A 22,758-nucleotide genomic window follows, 5' to 3' on the forward strand; every position below is an offset into this window, starting at 1 on the left:
GCTGATTATTTAGCCTAATTGCTGCCTGTGAGGGCAGCACCTGCCGCGGGGACAAAATAGGTAACGAAGGAATTCGGCACGCGAGCAGACGGAACGCGCGCAATAGAATTCGAACCAGTGAAGCCTAGACCATCATAGTGTCCGCCCGCTTTCGCTATTGTTATCGCCGATTCACGTGCCCTTGACGACTACACGCCAGATCAGTGGTATTCAGCTTGTGCCAGATAGCCGTGACAGCTGCCACCGAGGTGCCAGACATCCACTAGCTTGATTGCAGAGGGAGGAGAGCACGAGCTATCGGAAGTGTGTGTGAGGTTTCGCCATCGAGGGCGAAACCACAACGTGCGCAAACTCGCGACTCGCGAAAGAAACAATAAAAACAGTTCCGCTCTGTGCGAGGTATTTGTGATTTCTCCGATCGCCTGCAAATATAAGGTAAGCTGGCCAGCTTAATCTCGCGATCGCGGTTATCTAATTGATGAATAAATATCATTCTCAAAGCGTGCATGTAATAGCGTCTCTATTAACAAAGAACAGCGAGCGTCCCGGCAATACGTGTTGCCGACAAGCGTGCGTCAACGTAAACAAACGCGCGGGCCGACCTTCTGTAGAGTATGAGGGATAATAAAAGATCCAATTTATATTACTAACAAGTGCTTTTCGATTCACATATACCTCATAGCTTCCACTCACTTTCCTTCGATAAGACGACTTACTGGTTGACTGGCGACTATCTTTACATGCTCTCCGATTTGCGTACTGAGCATAATTAACTGCGCGCGTCCTTTTAGAGTATTTACGCGCATAAAATAATTAAACGGTTTTACCCCGTTACAATATTAAAGCAAGTGTACGTTATAACAAAAATCACTTTAGATCATAACTGAGTTTTATTTCTGTGTTTATAATTATGACTCCACATAGTACATATTCAGATAAGAGAGTTAAGTGTTGTGACTTTTTAAAAAGGCATAAATCATGTGTATATAAAACTAAAAACAAGCGATTTAAAAGCCTTGGTGACTTAGCTAATAAATTGAAATTGAAGTTTGGCAGAAAAAAATTTGAACCGTTTGATAAGCAAAAAAATAAAATAAACTAAAAACAGAAAGACTAAAAAGTCTAGAAAATAAAAAATATAATTTTTATTACTTAAATAAATGAGTTTATTTTGAAACTTTTTATAAAAATAAAGTGTTTTTTTTTTTAATTTTGTTGTAATGATTTTTTTGAACATTCACAATGTATTTCATATCTATATAATACACATAAAACATATATGTAAATAAGTTTTACATGTCAAAACTATAATTATCAATGTTTTGAGCAAAAAAAAAACGAAAAATCGATATTTTATCACTAAAACGTAAAAGTACGCGATCACTCCTATACCAATTTAAAGGTCTTGTAATGCTTAATCTATCATAAAAATTTGAAAAAAAAAACGATGGCTTTTTTGAGAAAATTGAGTTTGAAATTTTTTCGAAAAATTGAGCTTTTCCCGCCAATTTTCAATATTTTTTTATTCTGCATGGCGCATTCGAAAGAGTATAAGAAATACAGTAAAATAAGCTATAAATAACATATTAAGTAAAAAAATTAGAAAATATAGAGCATTTTTTTAAATTTTAATATTTGATTTTTAGAAAATTTATTTTTTAACCAATTTTTGAAAATACTCGTAAAAAATGATGTAGAGGTCTAATCGAAAAAAAAAATACGTGTCGGCTTATTTTTGAAGTAGAATAACATACTCCACAGCCGAGTCAATCGGAGATATCATTGCCGTAGGCCTGCCCGATCTGAAATGGATCCGGTCAATAGAATCACGTTTAAAAAATATTTAAGTTAAAAGCAACATAAACAGACAGTTCTAAGAGATCTCGATACTTTAATAATAATACTACCAACAAATTTGATATACTATAAAATCGTAAGATACTACATTTTAAACTACTACTGGTAGTAATGTTGACGTTGATAATGAATTCAACAAGTATGCTGATGATGATGAAGAATCTATAGATACTACTATTATAAATTTAAACAAAACGTATTCATCACAGTTGCTCGAAGTCTCAATTTCAGGAAAATATATTCAACTGTCGCATGGACCTGATAAGAAAAGTGATCTAGATAAAGCATTTAGTGTCTATCTAACGGAAAATAAGTGAGTAATTGATAATTTTTCTATTTATTTCGAAAGTGATAAAATTATAGTGACTCGTGAAAGATACGTTGAGACTCTAGTTTTAATGGAACTTCTTTTTCGTAAAGAACTCAATCCTAAATTAATCAGCTTATTAGATGAACAAAACTATATTAAAATTGTTGAAAATACTATCACTCATCGCAAGCGATATGAATTAATAAGAAAATACCGAAATATTCATGTAAAAAAATCAAAGCCTACATTGATCCTAACTTACTTCTCGTGAAAGTGGCTTTATATATCGCCTCAATATTATCAGAAACGAAATGTCATATAACTATGTCTACTAGGATGACTCAAATGAGCTAGTACATCGACTAAAATTACTTATAGCCGAACTAACAGCTGGTAATCCTAATCATATTAATAAAATCCGCTCAATCATCCTCAATCATCGAAGAATTACATGAGTCTGCTTACATATATTGAGAGAGAGAGCTCTAACTATCTATCAGTATTAGAATGAGTGTTATAATGCGGTGCATTACAAGGCTTTGCCTGAGAGTGTTACACTACTTGCAATATCTCAGAGAAGCCATCCCCGTCCCAGCCCCTTAACCAGCCGAATACAAATTGCCCTACTCGCACCCTAATAGAATCAATCCCTACTTCATTTTCAAATTCGCCCACCAACGCCCCGGAAAATATTACAAGTAAAACAGTGCGATCCGACGGATGAGAGGAAAATGGAGCGCATGATGAAAAAAAAGAGAGCACACGCACACACACTTCCGACCACGTGTTGTCGGTTGGAGAAAAGCACACGGAAAACCGACGGAAAAATGTAATAAAAATGCATGCGAACAAAATCCAGGGACACATTACACACCCTGTCACGATCACAGGCACTCTAGGAAAGCTGTCACACCTGGGGCGACCAGGATATCGTAGATGAAGCGACAGTCAGCAATCAGCTGTGCCAGGCTGCTGCGAACCATCGGTAAAATCCTGAGCGCCACATACACTGCTGCTGACCACTGGCGAACATCCGAATGTACACACGCGATATACGACCGATGGGGAGCGCTCGAGGAGGCGTTCCAGAGACCGGTAGCGAAGCACGAGGTTCACACGTGGGAGCGAAGGCGGCCATTTTGAGGCGCCGAGATAAACTGAGCGGAAGCGAGCGAGACAGACTGAGCGGGGACAAGCGAGACCGACTAAACAAGAGTAAAGGAGACTAACCATATGAGTGTGAGCGAACTAGCATTTAAATACATATATTATTCGAACGCAAACTCGATGATGAGGGTGCTACGAAAATGAAAATTGACCTATGACTATTATGGAAATTAGCGAAATGAAATGTATATTGCAAAATACCTAGCGATAAGGATGCGACTTATTATGTGTAACGTACAAAGGGAAAATTGGAAATACCTGTAGGCGACCGCTACAATTCCGTAGGCGTACTCATAAGCGACAAGTAGTTAATTAAATTAAAACGACATATTTGACTGATGAAATTTGAACTTCTGATGAAACTCGCCAGTGACGTCACGACCAATAAGCGAATTAAAATAAAATTTGATTTTCGTCTGCACCAAAAAATAAATAGGACTAGGGGTAGATTTTTCTCATCAATCAATGCTGACTGACTTAATGAGAAGTGAGAGAAGGTAAATAGCGATGAGATAGGAGATAAAGTGAGGGCGCTGCTACTTTTATAATTTGCATATTGACCAACAAAGGTGATACCGATATTTGAATTAGCATGTCGGTCAATAAAATGATTCCTTCTGGGAAAGAGGAGAAGTAAGAAATCTTGGACCATGAAGAGCCGTTGCTCGTCCATTTTGCCACTAATCGTGAACTCAGCTGCACGCAAATCCTGCTACGAGCTGAGAAATCGAGTGATTTGAGCGTCGAGTGGATCGTTAGACTTGAGATAAGTAAGTAGGTAAAGTGCCGTTTGTATTAGTGAAAATTAGGTGTTTCCGCGCGTAATTTGTCATGTTCTTGATTCCGTCGAAACGTGTGGATTCTGTCGCCGCTCGGAACGAAGTATTCCTGACCGAATCGCGCATGACCAACCGCCATTTTTTCCACTAACTTGAGCGTCAGAGAATCTTAGGATTTGGATAGTTAGGTGAAGTACTGCTCACCGAAGATAATTGGGTAATCGTGTGCACAATTCGTCGCGTGTTTAATTCGCCGGGATGTGTGGATTCGGTGCCGTTGCGCATTAAATATCGTACCGAGCCGCGCTGACCATCCGCCATTCTGAATGCCCATGTACTCTAACTAGAGAATAAAGGAAAGTGAAGTGTAATCGATATCTGTTATTTATGCCTCGTTGACTTTTCCCTCCTTGCATGCTGCCTTTATTTTCAGCTGCGGACGGTTTGTAGCGAAGATTTTTTTTTGAATAGTTCCGAACGTTAAGGGACTGTATGTGTTAACCTATCGAACCCTCAACCCCTCAACCGGAAACGAGGAGTTGCTTCATGAGGTGCCGGCATTCTCAGGACATTGAGAGAACGGAGAGCAAATCATTGACTATTGGAGCGGCCTGAAAAAATGTTATCAGCGTAAGACCAGTCCCTTTGCCGCTCTGCGCAGTTACACAGCGGATAACCAGACCTGCGCGCCGATTTCTGATTATATTTCCTGACGATCGCCGTAACCAAGGACTGGCGGTCTGGCGCCATTATCACTTACAAGGAAACGTACCCAACCCGAACTCACCGATTTTGATGATTTTGATACATATTGTAGAACATAAAAAAATATCAGACACGTATTTCTTTTGATCGGCAAATTTTCACTTTTAAGGGGTAAAAGCCTCCCCTAAAGTAGACCCCCAAAAAGCGTTTTTTTTAATATCTCGGCTTAAAATTAATGTTTTTCAGTGAAACAAACTGGAGGTTATTTCTTACAAAAGGAGCAAGTATTTCATGATATTTGAAGAGTAAGGGTAGCATCCCCTATTTATTAGGGTTTGAAAACATATATTTTTTGGCATAATTTTATAATAAAAATGTTTAAACCGAATAAAAATAATTGGAAAAAATGTTTAAACATCCATAATAACAAAATTTAGTTGACGTCTTTCGGTATTTTAATAAATATTACGCCTAAGGGGGGTAAACCACGCCTAACACAAAATAACTGTAAATATGTAATTCAATACATATTATTACGTAGAAAGCTTGTATATAGAGGTTTTCGAGGTTGTTGATTACAAATCTGTTATCAGATTATGAAAATTTAAAATGGCGGAACTAATATGGCGGACAGAAATATCGAAAAAAAATTTTATATAATAAAAAAGTTTTAAATGACTAAAAAAATTGGAAAAAATTTGTAAACATCTATAATAAACAAATAAAGTTTTTCGATTTTTTCATAGATACTACTCCTAACACAAAATAACTATAAGTATACTTCAATCCATAATATTTTGTAGATGGTTTGTATATAGGAGTTTTCGAGATCGCTATTTACAAATCTGATATCAGATTTTGAAAATTTAAAATGACGGAACCAATGAGGTGGAAAAAAAATTTTAACTTTCATAAAAACTTGTTTTCACATGTGTGATCTTTGTAGCCTGTACATGTGAACCAAAGAGCCTTAAACCCTAAACCCCTAAACAACAAATAGGTTAGATGCCTGTGCTTTTTAACCAAACCACCTAAAATTCCTAAATTTGTAAACAAGAAAATTCTGTGTGTGAAGCAGTTTTATAATTTCCGTAGAAATTGTTATCAGAATGTTATAGAAATTCCCTTATTGTAAATTTAACTTATAATGTATTTTTGTTTATAATATTAGAGTATAATAATAATAATCTACAATTTTTATCTTTTGCCATAATGCATTTTTGGTATTGAGCATAAAATATATTATTTTACGAAGTTTTTACAATAATGGTAGTCCTCATAAAAGTGTTTAAAGCACAATGCTTTTTTGCATCAACCACATCGTACAATTGCAATGTTTGTGCACCCTTATATTTTACAATGTGTTATACAAGACTTTCCGAAACTGAAATCTATAGGATTATCAAATTTATCTGGTTTCTCATTGACGTAACCGCTTTTTTACCAGGAATGTTTAAACGTATCTATGCATCTCGGTGAAGACAGTTGGCTGTGAACCAATGATTGAAGTTTAATTATATTATTTCTCACATGTAAATTCATATCATGATCCATTAACATTACATTATCAGAAAATGTTGGGACAAAGTTTTTCCAAATACGGAATCCATAGACATCAAGTGGTTGTATTTTTCCTGTGGTTCCAGTTGGAATTTGTTTTATGTTAATAATTTTATTTTGTGGCATCGTTTCTTCTATAACTTTGTGACAATGACCACTCCAAGGATCAAGTAATAATATTAAGTGATGGCCTACATGGGGATAAAATATTTTTTCCAACCAGATTTTGAAGTGATCTGCAAGTAAACTACTTACTAATTACGAAGGTCGTTTGAAAAGTCCGTGCAAAGTCAGAGAGATGGCGCTACTAGTGCGTATCAAGGTTATTTTTACTTAGTGGCATATCTTGGAAGAGCACACACCAAGTTTCAGCCAGATCGGCCAATTACTTTATTCGCAAAACCAACTATCTCGCCTTCGTTCGACGTTTCATGTAAGAATCTATACAAGACTCAATCATGCTATCAAGCAAAGGATATCAATATGTTGATAAAATAAGTAATTATGAGAATAACACACGTAGGATCTTTCTCTCGGTGAAATATATTTCTTCGGAGATTTCCATCCATTGTGAAAGGTGACTTGTTAGGCAAGACAGCAAACGAAATTAAAATAAAGATCGAAGAAAACTTCAACTATTTATTAAAATTGATTCTCTATCCGGGTCACGTGCAAGATTGGATTAAGAGTCTCCCCACCGTTGAAATTTCGAAATTTCGAATGTTCGCAATTATGCTCTGTCAATTTGCTAGAATTCAGATTTGACATTGAATTTCCGAGTTTTAACGCTTATATATAAAATTGTGATTTAATTAAAAAATAGTTTAAATATACACAAATAGTATAATATATATCTGACAATTTCATTTAATAAATTTTATTCTATTTGAAATTTTGCATTAATAATCATTCACTATTTTAATTGTAAGTTATTTAATCGTTTGTAAATTTGAGAAGTAAGTTTTAAAAGATTTTGGAATTTTCGGATAGATTTGTTTGATCGTGTTTATTCTCCAGCTGCTCATGTTTGTGATTTAGTCGCTCTTGTTTGCAATCTAGTAGCTCTTGGGAATAATGTCATGCTACGTATATTTGCATATTCGCGAATTAATGATAGAACAATGCCGGTTACATTAGAAACTCCAAGTTAATATGTAAAAAATTCAAACAATATAATAAATAACTAAAAATCATAAAAGAAAACGCGGCTTCTATTGAAATTAGCTGAAAACTTCAGCAGGTTGGCATTTAAATATTTAAAAAATTTATTCATGAAATCATTCAAAATTACAATGTTTAATTATTAATTAATAATTTGTACGAAGTCTGACATCAATTGAATAAGCCATTGAAGAGATAATTTTTTTTAAATCGCACTTTGTAAACAAACTAATTAATTTTTATTTTCGAAATTTTACCGGAATTGCATTAAGGCCGCTTCAAACTACATGCTGAATTTTTTCGCAAGGTTCTATTCATTTTGGATAGAATTTGTTCTCGTAAAAAGTAGTTTAAAGTTTCATGTTTTGCTTTTTTTCTGATCGCTGTTATAACTTTGGTGATTAAGATAGATCGACTGCTGGCAAACCAATTTACGCGCAAAACGAAAAGCTTTAACGTTATTTTTTCTATAATATTGTGCGATTTTTTTCTTGGAGCTACATGTTTGGAAAGTAAGAAGTCTATCATTTTTTTAAGGTGGCGAAAAAATAATCGCATATTTTGATATATTGAATTCAAGTGGAGATAATCTGAAATTACATACTTTGTTAAGACTCAATGGGGATTTCAGTTCGAATTTTCCATGTCGAGTGCAATATGAACAAAATAAAATGTCAAACTACCTTAAAAGAAAAAACTAAACTAATACGTTGTACAAAAAAACACATGATAGATGTCAAAACAAAATTAATCGATATGAAAAATAATTATGTTTTCAATCAAATACCTGAATTTAATATTTCAACCTGTGTATCTTTTGATTCATGAATAATTTTAGAGGGCAGATGCAGGTACCAAAGGGGTGAAATTCTTTATCATTTCATCTTTGTTTTGATATTGCAGACGTTCGAAGAAAACGGTAGAGACACACACTGCGAGAAAGTTGTTTTATTGTTTATATCGCGGGTCGCGAATGCGCGCACACGCGGTTTCGCCCTCGATGGCGAAACCTCACCCACACTGTCTTGATTTCGTCTGGGGCGACGCTTCTCTGTCGGCGCAGATCTCTCCCTTTGGCTGCTATAGGGCACCTTGACGATAGCGATCACTCTGGCTATTACTGAAGCGGGCGTCCTCTCGATTTTCGGTGTTAGCTGCAGCGGATCAGTAGTGGCAAAACAATAAAAGCGGACGAGCGTGTCGGTGGTCAAAGCTTCACTATGTTCGGTTTCAATCGCGCGCGTTCCGTCTGCTCGCGCGCCGAATTCCTTCGTTACGTATTTCGTCCCCCCGGTAGGTGCTGCCCTCCCAGGCAGCAATCAGGTTAGGTTATCAGCGCTAATTTGACGTTTACCGTCACAACCCATATATGGACCAAATAAAAATAACTTAATCTACAAATGAGAAAATACTACTAGTTTCAAGCAGAAAATCTATATTGTCAATTAAAAATAAGCTATAAAATATACATATATATATTGTAACAGAGAATATGCAACCGTTCCCGTCCGGTTAGCTCACGGCCGTCCGCATAAATTGTCTATTTTGAGATTTGGGAAGCAAAAGATGTTCCGACGACTGAATAACGCGTCGAGCACAACCACGTTTAACGCACAAATTCAAAGTCGGAATCAGGAGTGATATAGCGACGAATAAACACAACAGCGGATTAACACACTAATTCTTTGATCGTTAACAATCGACTACAAAACGGCGATCTCGCCCCTATGTACTACGATCGGCACAATAATAAATGCAAACTCGAAGGTGAATCGATGGCTGGTCAGGCTGTTTAAAACTAGTTATTATAACAAATGCCCGATAAACAATTTCCGTCGTTATTTCATTAACGGGATATCTGACAGATCTGCCGCGCTACCACCCATCAGCTGGCGCCCAAACATGCAAGAGAGAGAAAGAGAGAAGTAAGAGAAAACACGGCACCGACCTCGACCTTCAACCTCTCTGACGGCTAGAACGCTTCGCTGTGCGATGTCACTGGTGCGCTCCTTGTCGCTGACCGCCTCTCTGGTGTTTATTATCGTCGCTGTTTGTTTTCTTGCTCGTCTTCTCCTTCGCTCTACCAATATTGCTGCCTCAATCCGTTGTTCATTCGTTGATTGCTGTTATTGTTGCTTCCACTGCCCCTCGGTTGCTCGGTACTGCAGCAGCGATAAAGTCCGCTCACACGCGCACACCCGCGCACCTCGCCGGTTACCCATACGCACTGGTGCTGGGTATACTTCGGGACACGGCTGGGCGCGACCCAGCCACAACTCTCCAATTCTTGTCCGCGCACCAGGCGTGTCTCCGAAAACGAAAACGTTGACGAGGTCGCGAGGCCAACTCTGGAAAACCGTTAACTTCGTTCTCTCCTTAAATTTTTCGCTATGATCCGTAACTAGAGCGCTCTTCCTCTCTCTCTCTCTCTCTCTCTCTCTCTCTCTCTCTCTCTCTCTCTCTCTCTCTCTCTCTCTCTCTCTCTCTCTCTCTCTCTCTTTTCTTCTTCTTCCGCGCCATCTCGATCGCTCCATCCATCAGCTCAGCCCGTATACAGCACCTCGAAAACAAAAATCCAAGCATGAGTGTGCGTGTGGCACGCACACACTCTCAGCTTAGCGCGGCGCGCGGACATTTGCGAGAGCCAAACGGACGAAATCGGCCTAGCTGAGATTCTCCGTTACAATATATATATACGAGGTATGATCAAAAAGTAAGGTGAATTTTGAAATTTAGCGGGCTACGTCCGTTCGATCTTCGACTTTTTTATTTGGTTATGTCGGTACACTCGTCTAGAACATACGTTCCAAATTTCAGCTTTGTAGTATGTTTGGTTTGTTTGTGAGAGGCATCAAGGTTAGAAGTGTTTTGCGTGCTCCATGATTTGCTGCTGTCTAAAAACATGGATCAAAGAGTTTGCATTAAATTTTGTGTGAAAAATGGAATCAAATGTTCCAAAACACTTGAAATGCTGAAAGTGGCATACGGTGAGTCTACTTTAAGCCAAAAAAATGTTTACAAGTGGTATAAACTCTTCCAAGAAGGCCGAGAAGACACCGACGACGAACCTCGTTCTGGACGCCCCAGCACATCAACAACTGATGAGAATGTTGAAGAAGTGAAGAAAATAGTGTTGGGAAATCGTCGAATTACCATTAGAGAAATTGCTGACGATATTGGCATCTCATTTGGTTCGTGCCAATCAATTTTGACGAGTGTTTTAGACATGAGACGTGTGTCAGCGAAGTTTGTTCCGAAATTGCTCAATTTCGACCAAAAGAAACGTCGCATGAGCATCACCCAAGAGCTACTTAATGACGTCAACGATGATCCAGATTTACTCAACAGGTTTATAACAGGTGACGAAACATGGGTATACGGTTATGACATCGAGACTAAGACTCAATCGTCCCAGTGGAGGCATTCTGGATCACCAAGACCAAAAAAAGCACGCCAAGTTCGATCAAGTGTAAAGGTTTTGCTTACAGTTTTCTTTGACTGCAGGGGCGTGGTGCATCATGAGTTCTTGCCACAGGGTAGAACAGTAAATAAGGAATATTACCTGCAAGTTATGCGCAATTTGCGCGAAGCAATCCGCCAGAAACGTCCGAATTTGTGGAAAAATAAAAATTGGCTTTTGCACCATGATAACGCCCCTGCGCACACATCGTTGCTTGTGCGCGAATTTTTGGCTAAAACCAACACAGTAACGATGCCACAGGTACCGTATTCCCCAGATCTGGCCCCCTGTGACTTCTTCTTGTTCCCAAAACTGAAGAGGCCCATGAAAGGACGGCGTTTTGCCACGATTGAGGAGATAAAGACGGCATCGAAGGATGAACTAAACAAGATCACAAAAAATGATTTTTTGAAATGCTTTGAGGATTGGAAAAAGCGTTGGCACAAGTGCATTATATCCGAGGGGGATTACTTTGAAGGAGATAAAATAAAAATTGATGAATAAATAAATATTTTTTGAGAAAAATAAAAATTCACCTTACTTTTTGATCACACCTCGTATATATTGTGACGGTAAACGTCAAATTAGCGCTGACTATTTAGCTTAATTGCTGCCTATGAGGGCAGCACCTGCCGGGGGGACAGAATAGGTAACGAAGGAATTCGGCACGCGAGCAGACGGAACGCGCGCGACCGAATTTGAACCAGTGAAGCCTAGACCATCCTAGTATCCGTCCGCTTTCGCTACCGCAATCGCCAATTCACGTGCCCTTATCAACGATACGCCAGATCAGCAGATAATCGAGAGTGCCAGATAGCCGTGACAGCTGCCTCCAACGAGCCATCCGGACACCAGCTGAAGGCCAAGCAGTGTGTGTGTGTGTGCGAGGTTTCGCCATCGAGGGCGAAACCACTCCGTGCGCGCATTCGCGAGCCGCGTAAGAAACAATAAAAACAGTTCCGCTCTGTGCGAGGTATTTGTGACTTCTCCGATCGCTTGCAAGTATAAGGTAAGCTGGCTAGCTTAATCTCGCGATCGCGATTATCTAATTAATGAATAACGTAAATGCGTGCATGTAACGGCTCTAATAACAAAGAGCAGCGAGCGTACCGACAAAGCGTGTTGTCGACGAGCGAGCGTGCATGTAAACAAACGCGCGGGCCGACCTTTTGTGAATTTTGAGGGATAATAAAAGACCCAATTTACATTACTAACAAGTGTTTTCATTGATTCTCTCATCTCACATAGCTTCCACTCAATTTAGTATAGGTTAATAACGATTATTGGTTGACTGACGCATACTTTCTCGTGCTCTCCCGGATAAGTAGTGAGCATTGACGATTTACGCGTGTCCTTTTAATACAGTCGCGCGAATATAACAATTAAACGGTTTTACCCCGTTACAATATATATATATATATTGTAACGGGGTATATATTATATATATATACCCATAATTAAACTAGTATAGAACATAATTAAATAGTAATACAACTTTGGCCTAATGTTACAAAATTAAAAAATTAAATATTGATGTAATAGAATGATTTTAAATTATAACACTATGATCTATTACTGTTGCACCATGGTTTGTCACAAACAAATACATAAGGACAAATATTAATATGACGTCCATAAGAGAAAAAATTATACAGTTAGCAGACAATATACCAATGAAGATATCCAAACACCCAAGTCGACTAGCAAATATGTTAATGCACACAATACTAATATTTTCAAGATTCAGAAAACGTAAGACACTGTTTTTACACAATTAAATAAACACAGTATTAATGCACGCGTACAGATCAATGGTGAAGTACCTTCATGTAAATTATAACAAAGATTATTTTTGTAACCAATTGATATAATTGTATTGAAAAAATTTAGTTATTGTCCATGGACATTTTATAAATTATATTGGAAAGTAAAAAAATTTTCTAGTTGTAGTCCAATTAATGATTATACTTTTTTGCATATTATATGTGAATAATAAGCAATAATATTTTCTAAAGTATAATAACTTGTGTTAGACACTGAAAATTGATTTCTATACCATAATTTTTATGCACACCACGAATCTTTTTTTAAAACTATTTATTCCGACTTTTATTCTGGAAGGTATCAAAATCGTTCCATTTTAAAAAGTTTGTTAATCAACCATGAACGCATTGAGCTCTATCTCAATATAAGAGAGCAAGTATTATGATATTATATTATTATGAGCAAGTATTATATAAGTTAGTAGCAGAAATTTGATATTTTTAAAATTAACTCTTAATTTCATTACGAATATATCCCAATCAAAGTAAGTTAAGTAATATTACCTCCTGGACATGTATCTGCAACAGCAACTATTCCATATGGCTTATTACTACCACCTGGTGGTAATGAAATCGACGATCCCCTGTGTCCGGTATTTTTTATAGCTACCTCGATTCTTCCCCTGTAATTATATAATATAAAAATATAGTTTTAGTTTAACGAATTTTAATAAAGAAATATATTGTTTTCTTTCGATGTATCAATACCCGAAACGAATCTATGCTAAATAATTCCAAACTAATTATACCACCTATGGTATAAATAAAACAAAGTATCTATCCTTTATCTTATTGTCTATATTCTTATTGTTTATAAAAAGTTATATAAATGAATTATATAAATGAATTATCAAAAATTTCATAATTTCGAAAAACTAATTATAATTATACTAATCTATTCTATGAGAAAAATCTGGAAGAAAATCTAATTGGCGTTTTTTCGTCAACGTTTATTCTTTTTATTTTTTAAATAATATTTCATTTATGCTATCTTCAATCTCTATTTTTTCAAAAATGTGTTTAGTTATTAAAGATTTTTTCTTTATTGTTTTAAGGTTAAGATTTTTTGTGTTAAGGTAGCCCATCAGTTAAGCTCACATGATTACGAAGTCAAAATTATGTTTAAAAAAAATATGTAAATAATGTCACCATCACTCATAAAAACTTAAAATAAATTAAAATTATATTTTTCGACAGTGGTCTTATTCACAAGTCAATAAGGATTTATCACATAAATAATAGCAATGTATCCCTAAGGATTTTGATGCACTAAATCCGAATCCAGCCTTAGAATTGCTCTATGTTAATTTATCCATCCACAATTAATGTGGAGTTTTTCTTAGAAGTTTAATCAGATCAGTTTTGTACAAAACATAGACGGCAGTGTTAGCGCTCTCAGCCCACAAGAAGCGCGGCAGGTCTGTATTTGAATACAATATTGATCGAACAGCTTCTACAATCGTTCAGTTCTCGCGTTCCACGATACTGTTTTGCTGTGATAGTTAGTTACCGTAATATAGTTACCATATGCTTTATACCTCTGCTTTCAAAAAATTTTTAGTTTACATCGTTGACAAACTCCTCGCCACCATCGCTTACAATTTCATTTACATCCCTGCCGAATTGATTTTTTATTTCTATGCAAAACTTTTGTAAGCATTCAGAAGCTTCTAATTTTTGGCGCAAACAATAAATTTTCCGGAAACTCGAGTAATTGTCTTTTATAAATAGATAGTGCTTATTTTTGCCTATCAATTCTATCCACATCAGTCCACATAAATCAATATGCAAAATTTGTCTTAACTCTTTGTCGCGATCGAGCCTACTATGGAAAGGATTTTTGTAAGATTTGCCACAGGTACAACGATCATAAAATTGATTATCAAGATTTAGGTTAAAACTGTTATCGACAGTTTTCAGAATTTCGCGTACAAGTCGATTATTTTAATGGCATATTCCCTCATGCCAGAACTGCATGTTTTCTCTATTAGCGGCAAAGCTCAACTTTTCAGGCATTACAACTTCTAAGTCAACTTTATACAGATTAACTGCCTCGGAACAAGTCGCAATGATTACAATATTTTCAAGTTAGGTACAAACTTTCCTGTTATTTGTAACTTCAAGCCTTTAATGAAAGGAGATTGATATATATCGTAGGTATAAATAAAACATCATATAATATGTAGCTTTCGCGCTTATTCACAACGACTGTTTCTATGTTTATATTCCTATACCCGTACGCAGATCCGAAGGGTAAAACAATTAAAATGAGTTTCAATTTTGTTTTATAATCTACAAATATAGATATAAATTCAACTTAAATCTTTTAAAAGAAACAATACAAGTTTGATTATTATAACGAGTTGTCGCAGACCACTCCGAAACGCAAGAATTTTGCATTACAATGTTCTTAGTGTACTTGCCTTGACAACGGTTGCAAGCGTTCTGGTGAGTTGCCCTGAGCGAGTCTCTCCTGTGAGTCACTTTCCCACTTCCGTTTCTTTCTTCCTTTTTTTTAAGTTTTCCCTCTCTCATGATTCAGAGTTCATAGGGTATCGCATATTTTGGTTTTACCTCCGATGACTTCGTGTAGCCAGCCTTTCTGCTAGCTTCGTGTATCACTGTTGGCTTTTAGGGAGGCCCACGCGCTCAGCCGATTAATCTTCTTTTTTTTTTTATCTCGATGCGAGATTCGGAAAGGCACGTTTCTGAATCTGCTGGTTTGTCGCACGTTCTGACTTGGCTTTCGGGGCAATACCATAGTTCCTGCTCCAAGCTTTCTCAACCCCCGAGTCTTTCATCTCGACGCGAGATTTGAAAATACACGTTTCTGCTACAAATCTGCTAGGTTTTGGTTCGCAACGCTGCATCAGATTTGGCGATGCGGGCGCTTATTGAGCATTGGGACAGCGGCGCTCGGTTTCGTCAATCATGATAGGGATCTCGAGGAATTCATCTTCTCTCTTCAAATAGTTAAAAAGATCCGGCATAGGCTCGTGTCAGTGCGCATCACAGACAAATCGCCAGCAACCTGTCGTTTGTACATTTAGTCGAGTCGCTTAAAGTACTACAATTATATAAAAAACTCGCATATTCTCTCACTCACACTCCGCTACAAGCATTATAGTTCGATGTGTATGTCACTCATCACACAGAGGACGAAATATTTTCTTTTTTTATGGTTTCTTCGAGCATGCAAGCGGAAATCCGAGCCTAAACATGTATGCGCTTGCCGGACCCTGTCCAGCGCTGATTTTCTCGTGCGCAACACTTGAATGGGCAATCATAAATAATTTCTAAATGCACTTGACAAGTGTTCCATCGCACCGTCGTGAATTTATATCGACCGGAAAGAAAACAAAAATATGAGCCCAAATTTGACTACGTCGCGAGCCTGCACCTTATCATCTTTACGCGCCTTTTCTCAACTCGTTTAGTAGCCAACTTCGAGGATCTCGATGTTCATTTACATTCGAAACAGTTTCCTTGAAGTCTGTTCAAACCGTCGCGTAGATAGTGATTCGAAGAGTGACACTTGTAACAGTTACCGCATCTTGAGTTCCTATTTTTGTGTTTCTTTTACTTGCTCTTTTTTTGTTCGTTTTTGAGAAACTCAAACTCTTGGTTTGTTTATAACTAAAGCAATCGATTGAACCACCGAATTTCCTTCATAATTACCTATTCTCGATTCTTCTATCATTAGTTTTGCGGTTAGATTTTCTAGAGTTTTCTTTTCTTTTATTTCTTCTTTATTTATTTCGGAGTCCCACACACTGTAAAAATGAATTCTTTTTGAAGACAAAACAAAATTCGGGTTAGTATTATTAACTACAATATTTTACCACCCAAATTTTTCATCCTAACAGCAAAATTTTCTATCTTTGAAGGCTTCGCCACGGCGCTATCACTTTTATCCCATTTGAACTCAACGATTTTTTTTTGCAGCAATGACAGATTTCCATCCGACTTCATCTCGTACACTGCGTTCAATTTGATCCATATTTGCCGCCATATTGACGTCATCCTCAAGATACGTGCGCACTACAAAAAGCCATGGATTCCAGTTGTCCATATCTCTTAGTTTTTCAATTTTCGAAATTGACTCCATCTCAATATTATTTGTCATTTATATTAGCACTATACAAAAGAAGCTCATATCTGCATACGCGGTTTGAGCCCATAACCATTTTTATATAATTGCATACAACACGCATTTGATTTACCTTTTTTTTTCTTTAAATATATGTTTCCCTTTTTACTTTAACGATCGTACTTACAGACTATTTCAATATTTTATAAGTTTATAAACAATGCAAGTTTTTAACCATTTTTCAATTTTATCTTTACCAAGTTTAACAATATTATTTAATTCATGTGTGAAATAACACGTATGTTGTACTTTTTAAAGCAATTTAAACGAGTTAAAAAGTTGTTTATGCTAATGAAATTGCAAATTTGTGACGGTGTAGGCCTGTCATGGCCTGCACCGTGTGCTTGCCTCCCTCTCCTTCTTAGGCAAAGGCGCACGGCCGGCATCAAGCGCACGTTATTATCACGTGCCTGATGCCTGCCCTTTTATTTTTCAGCAACGCACGAGAGTGGAAGGAGAAGCCGTGGACGCGACGACGCGATCGAGTATTGAGAGTGCGAGAGAGAGAGAGAGAGAGAAAAGCAATAGTCTAGTAGTTGGGCTTGGCGCGCGGCACTTGTCGCGACCAGCATTGCCGCGTGCCGCCGATTAGGAGGCGAGTGGTGGGAGAAGGCGTGAGAAGCCGACTCTCATGCACTCGCGACAGAGAGTTACGCGACGCGCGCGACAGCAATCAGTCGTACGAGCTAGTTGGTGACCATCGCTGCCTGCCCTTTGTTCGGGAAGAAGTCAGCATTCCTCAGCAGATTGGCCGGACAGGACTTCCTCTGCCAGCGACGCAGCAGTCAGGAGTTGCCCTGCAAGAAGCCGTCATCGAGGCAACACCCAACAGCCTTTTTTGCCAGGTCGCCGGCCACGCAGCAGCCAGTGGTTTTCCAGCCTAGCCGCCGGTGGGACACCTTCAAGGCTGCCAGCAACAGCGACGAAATTGGTCAGGTCACCGATTCCTCTCTCTCTTTATATCTCTTCCTTTCCTCGGCGATTCTCACGGTTCGCGTTGCTACGCCAGGCTTTTCCGAGCCGGCGTAGTTTTCGGCAGTGTGTAATTTAAGTAATTGTTTGAGCCGGTTAACAAGGTGACATGGCGCTAACGTGCCGGTCATCTCGTTTAGATTAAGTTTGCGCGTTATTGTTAATAAGTGTTTATACTTTCGCCGGCACTCTAGGTAGTGCGTTGTAATAAACGGTTTATCAACGAGTTGTGTGTGTGAAATCATTTTGCCCGCTGTTCTCCTTCCTGCTTTGCTTGGAGCGATACACCGCCTCCCTTGCCTTCCCCCTTTATAAATAATTGGTAATAGTAGTGAATATATCGGCATTGCACGCCGACACTATTACAAATTTAGGGATAGAACTATGTAACGGAGAAACAATGAATACCTCCTGGGTAGCTTGCGCCCGCCCGTACAAATTATTTATTTCAAATAGAAAGGGGGGATTCGGGAGGCACAAAGGCTCCCACGACTGAATAACGCGTCGAGAAACGCATTAAACGCACGGATTAGGATTCGGGATGAGGAGCAACACTGCGACAAATGAACACAACAGCGGATTAACCCACTAATCCTTTAATCGACAATAACATACGTGTTTAGTCGAAACCGACTAAAATTCAATCCACTTGCAGACGTACCGTCATTCCTTAATAGCACGATCATGCCAATCAACACTATGAGCTAGCGCGCCACGTCATTTCAAAATAGAACCTTATCTGATCTTGATCTCTCTTTCTCTCTCTCTCTCTCTCTCTCTCTCTCTCTCTCTTTCTCTCTCTCTTTCTCTGCTTTCTCTGTTTTTCACACAAGAGGTCGCGTATCGAAGGAAAAACAAGTTTAGTTTAGATTCAGCATCGAATGTTTCCGGACGTACTAATCGCTCGCAAGAGAGATTGAATTTCAACCAGTAGTTTTTCAATCTTGTCGCACAAAAGAGTTTCTGTTCGCGAATCGTTTGTGTGCGCGGTCGCGACACGCATCCTTTCATCTCACGAAATCTTCTTGATTTTGTAACAAAACTTAATCCTTTGTTACCAATTCTTTTGCGGGGTAAGTGAGGCGCTTTCGCTCATGACAATTGAGAGGGAAGAATGAGGGGAGGCTGATAAATAAATTATACACAGACAAGAACCAAATCTCACTTACAACCTATTATTATTAATAATCATTCACACTGAACAAACGCGCGCATAACATAATCTAAATTACCGACTAGCAAACTAAAAATCGAATAATAAACTGCTTAAGATGATCGCAACTAAACATTTCGCATTTCACTAATACCAAATCACACACTTAACCTATTACAAACTTACTTAAAACTACGCGAACTAATACCGGGAAATTGTTCGGCACGTGGGCGCCTGGACAATTCACCGGTCGCAACTTATATCACTACAAATTAACCTTAGCGCGAACCTTCAGATAGCCGGCACGTGAGTGCCAGGCTATCTCTTTCACCGCGCACCGGTCGTCGCATCAACAGAGAGAGAGAGTGTAGAGAGAAAGAAGAAAAGGAAGACTTGACCTTTTTTTTCTTGTTCCTTGCAACGTTGAGAATCCTGGGCGATGTGCTGCCGCAGGACGTACCGGCCGTCGTCGCTGGTCAGATCGTCGCTACCCGCTGTCGCTGACCAGGTCTCCGTCGGTGGCGTTGACTCTCTTGGCAGGTGGGCTGGCTGTTGTTGCTGGCAAAGCCGTTGCCGGTAGGGTTAATCGTCCTTCCTTCCGGCTATCCCAAACTGCTCTCTCTGCTGGGCTCGGACTTCCGCACTCTAGCAAGACTAGGCTTAGACTCCCTCACTCTCGTAAGGCTCGGCTGCGACTCTCTCACGCACTAATTCTTGCGCGCCTCTTGCAGTCGCTCTGCGGCGCTCGCTCCTCTCCCTACCTTGACCTATTAGTTAGGCGGCACGCGACGCGTCGCTTATCGGTCACGCGTTGCGCGCCTGCCAATCCCTGCATAGGCCTAATACTCTCTTTCTCTCTCTCTCTGTCTCTCACTCTCTCTCCGCGCTCTTCAACTTTTCTTGCGCTCAACTGCGCTGGCTCGTCCTTGGCGCTGAAACAAAAGACCAAGTGTTAGGCGCATACTTAAATGCGCCCAACGTTGGCCACCACGCTTAGCCGAGTGGGGGAGGGAGAAACGCGGACGAGAGACGGGCAAACGGCCTGCTCTCGTCACAATTTTTTCCAATTCTATTTTCTTATCATTATTTCCTGCATTCCAGTTTATTTCTATTCTCGATTTCTGACGTGACGTGCACTGATAACATTCATAACATTCACTCATTCAACCGCTGCTTCGCAACGATTTTTCAAGGTCATTAAACTTTCTCGTAATTCCAAAAATCGCAGATTTTATACCGGACGAACCGTTTGCTCGAGAAGGACTGAATATTCCAGCAAACATCAAACTCGCAGACCCTAAATTTCATATACCACGTAGTGTAGATATGTTAATAAGCTCGGGCGCTACGTTATCCTTTTCTTCTTTGGGGAAAATCAATCTGTCGCGCGGAGGGAACGATTTGATTTTACAGAAAACATTGTTAGGATGGGTCATCGCGGGAGGTGCGATTAACGACGAGCTCAGGTCTACGGCTTTTTGTGATGTAATAGGGTTGAGCCATCAGTTGCAAAGGTTTTGGGAGATTGAGGAAGTCGGAATTCACGCGGCCAAAATCAATGTCGAAGCAAAATGCGAGAAATATTTTCAAGATACTACTACTCGCGAAGCAAGTGGTAGGTATGTCGTTCGCCTGCCCTTTAAGGAAGGCCGAACCGAACTAGGTAACTCGCGTTGTATCGCTTTGCGTCGTTTTTTCGCACTGCAACGTAGATTTCGGGGCGACGAGACATTTAAAGCTGAGTATAGCAAAGTGTTGAATGAGTACATTGAATTAGGACACATGTCGTTGGTACAGAACGAAACTTCCGATGACTATTATATGCCTCATCACGCTGTGATAAAACCGACGAGCAATACTACGAAGGTGCGGGTCGTGTTCGATGCATCGGCAAAAACAGATCGAGGAGTTTCTTTAAACAACCTACTACTCATCGGGCAACCTATCCAAGATAAGTTGTTTGTAATCCTCACTCGTTTCAGAACACACACATTTGTGTTAATAGCCGATATCGAGAAAATGTACCGACAGGTGCTCATAAAATCGGACTTCACTGGTTGCAGAAATCGCCAAATATTCTCAGGGTTTTTGAAGGTAACAGAGTCAAGAAAATTCAGTCGCTCAGCGCGGGGAGTAAATGACGACATATTCGAACTAACGACAACCCAGCTGACGCTCTTTCTCGTGGGCAATTGCCAGTCGATTTTCTTGGCAATAGATCGTGGTTAGAGGGCCCTATATGGCTGACGAATTCTGAGACTATGTGGCCTGTCGATAAGATGGAATTACTGAAATCTTTGCCAGGGCTGAGAGCTGTTGTAAGTCTTGCTAGCGTTACAAGAAACGACATATTCAGTCGATTTTCCTCATATACGACGTTGTTGAAGGTCATCGAATTTTATTTGCGTTTCAGACCAACTAATAAATACAAGTCCCGAGGTATCGGAGTACGAGAAAAACGCGAAACTGAGCGCATCGTTTTAAAAATCATTCAAGGAGAGCAATTCTCAAGTGAGATTTCTCTTCTTTCTCAATCTAAGCCTGCAAAAACTCAGCGAATTGCAGCATTCGACCCTTTTCTAGACGAATATGGACTCTTACGCGTGGGAGGCCGCTTAAAAAACGCAACCATCTCTTTCGATCAAAAAACCCCCTCTTATTACCTTCTCGTCATCACGTGATCGACTTAATAATTCGAGAAACACATCTGCGAAACTTTCATGCAGGTTGCCTTTCGACATTGTTAGCTATACGACAACGCTTTTGGATATTCGATGCTAGAAATCAAGTTCGTAAAATCGTACGTGATTGTGTGGAATGCATGCGACATCGGCCTACTATGTTACACAGCAAGATGAGTAATTTACCTTCGAGTCGGGTTCATGAAAGTGCGGCATTTTCTTACGTAGGAGTAGATTTCTTCGGGACGATTTTCATTAAAGAAAAGAAGTTTCGGAATCGGAATAAGGTAAAGGCGTACGGATGCGTATTCGTGTGTATGTTTTCAAAGGCCGCACATGTCGAAATCGTAAGTGACCTAACCACCGAGGAATTTTTAGGAGCTTTTAAACGTTTCATATCGCGATGCAGTATTCCTTCACACGTCTTTTTAGACAATGGCACAAATTTTGTCGGAGCTAATAGTCAGCTAATCGAGATGTATGCGCTTTTAAATTCAGAGTCATTCCGCTCCGATGTCGACACTTTCGCAATACATAGAAATATCAATTGGCACTTCAATCCACCGCTCTCATCGTATTTCGGAGGCTTGTGGGAAGCATGTGTCAAATTATTCAAACACTATTTTAAACGTGTGGTAGGAGATCAATTGCTAACGTTTGAACAAATGAATACTTTCGCGATAGAAATTGAGGCGATCTTAAACTCTCGTCCACTGTATTCTATCTCTACCGATCCTAATGATTTAACAGCTATCACTCCGGCCTATTTGTTCATAGGAAGACCATGGAATTTTTTACCGGATGATGACTTATTATCTATTCAAGGCAATCGTCTATCTACATGGCGTTTCATCACTCGAGCACGCCAGGACTTTTGGAAAAGGTGGCACCTTGAATATCTGAACAAGTTACAGAAACGACAGCGTTGGCTTAATTCAAATCACAAGATCGAAATCAATTCGATTGTTCTTCTCATCGAC

General features: G+C 39.0%; 1 protein-coding gene across 1 annotated transcript in view; it reads right to left on the reverse strand.

Moving 5' to 3' along the window:
- The window catches only part of LOC131667519 (nidogen), a 425,923-nt gene that overhangs the window by 58,619 nt on the left and 344,546 nt on the right, over positions 1-22,758 (reverse strand). Inside the window, exon 17 of the mRNA XM_058940985.1 lies at positions 13,327-13,445. Coding sequence (XP_058796968.1) covers positions 13,327-13,445 — 119 coding nt within the window. The remainder of the gene's footprint in view (positions 1-13,326; positions 13,446-22,758) is intronic.

Source organism: Phymastichus coffea, unplaced genomic scaffold (genome assembly GCF_024137745.1).
Source record: "Phymastichus coffea isolate CEN01 unplaced genomic scaffold, Cenicafe_Pcof_1.1 PCOF00067, whole genome shotgun sequence".
Classification (NCBI taxonomy): domain Eukaryota; kingdom Metazoa; phylum Arthropoda; class Insecta; order Hymenoptera; family Eulophidae; genus Phymastichus; species Phymastichus coffea.